General features: G+C 39.9%; 1 protein-coding gene across 3 annotated transcripts in view; it reads left to right on the top strand.

Annotated features, from left to right (window-relative positions):
* The first annotated feature begins 3,086 nt into the window (after positions 1–3,086).
* EGF (epidermal growth factor) overlaps positions 3,087–6,310 on the top strand; it is a 57,884-nt gene continuing 54,660 nt past the window's right edge. For 2 of the 3 annotated variants that reach the window (XM_077177159.1, XM_054632809.2), the window contains exon 1: positions 3,087–3,723. In XM_077177159.1, the coding sequence (XP_077033274.1) occupies positions 3,597–3,723 (127 nt within the window). In that variant the 5' untranslated portion in view covers positions 3,087–3,596. The remainder of the gene's footprint in view (positions 3,724–6,310) is intronic. The other variant, XM_054632810.2, reaches the window with a different exon arrangement.

The following is a 6,310-nucleotide window of genomic DNA, read 5'->3' as shown; positions in this document are numbered from 1 at the left end:
GCAGATTTTCTGGGGCCGTTGGAGAGGTTCTGGAATCTGTTTTGTGGGATCTGAATGTTCCTCACTGCTCTGTGCTATTTGTTCTAGAGATAGCTGCATCACATTACCTATGCTACATCACTGAATTCACATTTAATAATTTGCCTGTGTTGGTGGTAATTTGGGCTATGTTGACTAAAAAATATAACTTTAACCACATTAGAATATGCCAAAGGCCAGAATTAGCCTTTCAGAGGCTAACAGAAAAAGAAGTCCAAATGCTGACAAGCTAGTGCAACGTGTAGTGAGCAAGAATAAAAGCCAATATATGACTTAAACAATGTGTTAATTAATACAATGTAGATAATGGGAAGCTGAGGGAGGGCTGTTTCCTCAACAGTTTAGAAACAGTCAGAATATACTGTCCTTGAACTACAGCAGCTCTTTGCCAAGAAGCCCCCCAGTACTTGAATTACTAGATGATCTTTCCCAACTTTGGTAAAAAAAGACTTCCAAAGCCCACAAAGATAGTGAGAACTCCAAAAGAAAGGGATAAAATTCTTATTTGCTGTTAGTTCATAAATATTTTGAGTCAGCAGGTCAAATTCAACTAAATTCTTCACATTTGATGAACTGGGATGATTTTAAGATCATTGGGACTGATTCTGCAGTGGCCCCTGCAAATTAGACTGTAGAGCTAATTTGGTCTAATTTATCATATGAGTGCCAGACTAAAGTATATTGCTGTACTTGATGCCTGAAGGTGAGCACAATTGTTTGTTTTTTTAGAAACTTATTTGAACAACCTCTGAAATGCTTAATGACTTCAGGTGTGAAGGAATTATTGTGAGCAGTATGCTGAACCACTTGGTGAAAAACCATATGCTTTAAAAGCATAGATGTGGCACAACCTGATGAATTTAATACTTTATTGAGCAGCTTATGGTTTGTTGTAGGGGGAGGTGGTTGATTCTATCCACTTCCAAATGGATAGTTACCTTCTTTGGCCTAGATCACATCATATCATACTGTGGGTTTGGTAGCTAGCTCTGGTCAAAGTTAAATTTGGGGTTTAAGAGTAAAAAAAAAAAAAATTAAAAAAAACTTTAAAAAATCCAATATTAAAGTGTTTTTCTTCCTGTTTTTAAGCCATTCCTGTACTTCTAGAATGGTAAAATTAACAAATTTATTAACTGGTCTCTACTTGGCTAAAGTGAACTGTTCCTTCAGAAAAGGTTGTTGGGGTATTGGCGTGTCAGAAAGTTCTGTATTCATATTTAATTTAGAGGGAAAAAAATGAAATTCTGCGGTGTGCCTTTGACTGTGTTTTGTGTAAAGGCAAATATGGAAATGGAGCAGTGGGGGAAGATTGAGGGAGGTGTTCAGAAAATACAATGTGTGTAAATGAGAGATGAAAAGAATGTGAGACAGAAATTGTTTCTGGGTTTTAAAAGGAAAGGGAGAGCTTATTCACTCTGTCTCCTTCAATAAGTTTGTCTGAGTCTGCCCTGGAAGAGGTCAGGGATGTGCTGGGATGGCCACCCTCACGGTCTGGCAAACATTCTGCTGGTGGCTGCTCACAAAGAAGTGACACATTCCTTTTAAACTGTCAGGGTTGCTTGCTCCCAGCTTGAACAGTGAAGAAAATTGTGTGAGGAGGAACTGATGAATGCAGAATTAGTAAAAGAGGTTCATGTGGAACATACCACAGTTCCTGAGCAGGATCCTGTAATCCTAGATGGGATGGCTTTATACTGTGCTTTCACATTGTTTGCCCTTTTGTATTCCAAGGGACTATTTGGAGAAGCAAATGCTCTTTGGCATGAGTCTGGCCCTGCATAATTTACATTACTGTTATTGTATTTTATAGCATAGCATGTGGGATAAAGACTGGGTTCTGAACAGAGTATATGGAAATGTGGCTCCATTTGTCAGTCTGGATTTAATTGCCATGGCTGTAGCAGTGAAGATTGAGAGACCAGAATGTGCCTTCACAGAGACAGAAACACCAAGAAACATTACTTTTAATGGAGAGTGGCTCAATTCATAAAAAGGTTTTAATTCTGTTTTCTGACAGTACAAGTCTGGACTCTTAGTGATTCAGAGAAATTTGAGGAGAGGAGAGGCAGAACTCATGCAGTTGTAGGTACCTTCTGATGCTGCTGCTGTATCCAGCTGTTGTGTTAGTATTCATTCCAGCACAGCACTACAGAAATAAAATTTTATAAAATCAAAGGAAAAAAAAAAGTGACAGAACCAGATTGCCTCACAGTAGTTAGCTCAACAAAGCCTGGCACAGTCAACCATTTAAACACATGCTTAAATCTCAGCACTTTTGTTGAAAGTAAATCTTAGAAGCACAAACTTATGCTTGTGTTTTAGAGCTTTGCTGGTCTAGGCTGAAGGACTGGGAAAAAGGAGATTTTTTTTCAATACTGAAGAATTATGAGCATCTGGAATTTGTCTACTTTTTATACCTCAGGTGTAAAAGAGCATTGCGCCCTGACAGCAGCCTTGTGCAGCACCAGGGTACATATAAATGTCTGCAACATCTGTGGGTGATGCAGGCTCAGAACACATTACTCCAGTCTCTGACAACAGGTATTCTTCTGGAAATGCATAAGGGCCAAATTCAGACCTGATAGAGAGAGTTTCAGTCCAAACTTACAAACACATACCCTGGATCTTGACCTTAAGCTGATTTGGATTTCCAGTAAAAATATATCAGAGAAACCAGAGGGATTTTTTTTTCCCCTGATTTTTGCATGAAATTTTCTGATGACAAAATTTGTTTTTGGTGGTAAAACACAGGATGATATTAAGAGGAATGCACTAATTGAGAATGAACAGGAATTGAATAAATTTGCCTACAACCTCTGTGGAAAAAACTTAGCTGGCAAGCTGCAGGTACTTCTCAAGCAGGAGGCGTTGCTTTTCTAAAGAGACTGTATTTATTATGGGTGGCTGGATATCTGCATGCTGGCTCAGTTCCCTGTAGTAAGGAACTGACCACATTACTATGTGCAAACACAGGGTTCACTCAAGTGGTACTAAAAAGAGAAGAGGTGGGGCAAGCAGCGCTTTAAAAAGAAAAGAGGAGTCCATCCAAGTCTGGATGTAAAAAACAACTGCGTGTCGGAGAAGGACGGTACCTGGGGATTTCGCTCCCTGCACTCCACTGAGACCTGTGCTGAAGAGCTTTCTGAATTCTCTGCTTTAAAGATTTAAACAGCAGCCTCGTTGCAAGGAAATTTGAAGTGATCCTTGCGAGCATGGCTTTTGAGCTGTGTTAAATTTGTGGCAAGAGTGTCAGGCATTTCATACTTGGCTTCCAAAAGAGAAAAAAAAAGAAACGAAAGAGCGAGAGAAAAAAGCCCTGATGTGTGTGGGGAAGAAATCTCCCAGGAATTTCTTCAAGGTTGTAGTCAGACACAGTAAGGTCTAAAGTGACAAGAAAAGCAAGGCAAAGATAAAACTTGAAATTGTGATAAGATGTCTGAGTCTAAAGTGACAGATTGCAGAAAACTTTTGGAATTACACATGCTCATCTTGTCCTGGATATGACTGAATACAAGCTAGTTTTTATCTAGTGACAGCTCAAAAAACCCCTCAAGATTATGTTTCTCTTCCTTGTTGCTTTTTTGCCAGTGGTTTTTAAAATTGGTTTTGTAAGCCTCTCAGCTCTGCAGCACTGGAACTGTCCTAATGGATACAGATTAAAGCCTGAAAACTCTGCTTGTGTAGGTAAGTTGCTGAACATTCCCAGATGAAGAAAACTGCATTTATATTCTCTTCATTTTGCTTTATAATTTTCGAAAAGTTTTTTTACAGATTGCTTGTGTATTGTACTGGCAGAACTGAAAAATCAGTTTCTCAATATCTGTTGCATTTCAAAATGAATAGAACCCTTTTTTTTTTTTCTTTCAGAAATCAGCACTTGTCTGTCGGTTTAACTATCAGAAAGCAGAATAGGTTTTCATATGATCATTAAGAGATATGAACTGTTCTCTACCATAGCTTTAGTGTCTCCATAGTTTCAGTACATGAGCATGCATGTATTCATGCTTCAATATATGAAAAGTTTGGGTATAGGTGTATTTTTTATTTCTGTATACATATATGAAGAGTGTTTTAATGATTATGTATTAGTATGCATTTAGATGTGGGCTAGATAACTTAAAAAGCTATTTTTTCTATGCTTATTATTGCATATAGGTCTGTATGCTCATGCTAATAATGCATCTCATACAATACATGAATAGCAGGTTGCTTAATACTGTGGTAGAGAGCTCTGGGAGAAATGTGCAACTCCAACATTCCTGTAATCATCTCCAGTGATTTGGAGCACGTAAAATGCAGGCTCCAATTCTTTACAAAGTGTAAGACAAAGGATGACAGAACCCTTCTCCCTCCCCTGCTACCCTGAGGTCCAATTTTTTCCAGAAATCCAGAACCAATGAAGTTGTGAGCTTTGCAGTTAGGAGACGAGGAAATGCTCTGAAAGGATTCAAGCAGCTCCTGATACTTGGAGTTAATGCTTTTGCCTTAGATTCCTTGGGCTTCAGAGGCTCTGACTCAGTTCTTGTCATGATTCTAGTGATCCAGTAACAGGTGCTTCCTCTGTGCTTTCTGCCAAGAAATATCATCTCGTAAGCACAAAATAGAAGCCTGCATGTTAAATGCTGTCAAATTGAGGGGGGGGGGGGGGGAGCTAGACATTTTTTGTGTACAAATTGTAAACCTGACTGAAGGTTTATCTGAGAGCCAAACACACCTAGAGTGCTCCTACCCTGATGCTTCAGTTCAAAGGAAAAGTACACTTCTGAAATTAAGCTCCATATTGCCACCTCTTACTAAGTTTGCTTCATGTTGAAAAGCACTCTCAAAGTGCACAGACTGGACTCCCTTTAGGCAAACTTGAACCAGAGGGTGTCCCTGTAGGGATCATCTTCCCTCTTTTTGCAGTTGGTGGCCATTTGGTCCATGGGACCAGCCTAGGCCTGGGTCTCTGTAAGTTCAGGCTGAGATACATGCAGTGGGTGTGCCATATCCTTAGCAGCTGTTGCTGTTTACACAGCCTTTCCTATAGATCCATCCCATTTGCTAGCATGTACTTAGCTTCCAAGAGCCCTTTAGGATGTCCATTAGCTATGGCTTCTGCATTACTGGGTTTCCCAGTTAAGAGCTTGTGTATAATGGGAGAATCCTACTGAGATGAAGGGAATTGCTTGGCTACTGTTCAATGAGTTAAAAACACCACTCTAAATATTAATATGCAAAAGGCTGCAAAGGCTTTTTTTTTTTCCCAGTGGACATATTTTGCACATTGATGCATAATGCTCTTCCATTAATGAAGACATAACCAGCTCTGCATAAAGTCTCTTCTGTTGAAAATTAGCTGCTGTATGAAAGAAGAGCTCTAGATAAAGCACTGAAACAGATTGGCTGGTAGCTCAGCAAATTCTTCAAGAAATATCAGCAGAAGAAATCTCCTGCATAAGAGTTGGTGTTACTGTGACATACTCTGAGCAATTCCATGTGACACAGAGTAAGCGAAAAATGAGAAGCATTATGGTAATTTTTCAATTACAGGCCACTGGATTACAGGGGATTAAGCAAAGGTGAAATTTTGACATGAAATGTAAGACTGCAGGATGCTTTGGTGTAAGGGATTTCCCTTTCTCTTTCCTCTGTGTCCTGGACAACTGGTGCTCTGAGCAGAAGACCAGACGCGTGATGTTCTAGTTCAGTAATGATGTGAGACAGAGGGTGCAGTGGAAGCAAGTGGCAGGAAGCTGGAGGCAGGCTTTGAAGGTAATACTGGGGATAAAAGTGGTGAGTGGGAGATGTGACCATACCACTGCACTGTGAACAATGACAGCAAGCTGAATCGTGGCTTGGCCACCATTCTTGGCGAGCTGTAATAGATACACCGACTGCAAAATGTTCTTCATCATCTGAGGCTGTGGTGGCAACCTGCCAGCCATAAGGATTCCCCTGAATTGAGAAGGTGTCTGCTCTTTGTTAGTGAGCTGCCACAAGTGATACATGCCGGAATGTGTGTAGGCTTTTCTAGATCTGGTTTCCACACTGCGGCTTAAGACGAAGGCCTAGGTCATCTTCTTACATTGCTAAATAGCTCACTCCTTAATTAGTTCCTTTAATTTCTATAGATATTCAAAGATTAAAGACCTCCTCATCCTGTGGAAGTATAATGAAATCTAACGCCAAATGTCTCACATAATTTTGGAGTTATTTTAAGAGAGATTATTTGAATCCTGACTTGTAATGACAAGAGAGAAGGGACCTTTCTGAGGCACTGTTAGTCCCA

This window comes from Agelaius phoeniceus, chromosome 4, assembly GCF_051311805.1.
Source record: "Agelaius phoeniceus isolate bAgePho1 chromosome 4, bAgePho1.hap1, whole genome shotgun sequence".
NCBI lineage: Eukaryota > Metazoa > Chordata > Aves > Passeriformes > Icteridae > Agelaius > Agelaius phoeniceus.
The sequence above is the reverse complement of the archived record's forward strand: the minus strand, read 5'-3'. Positions and strand labels throughout refer to the sequence as shown.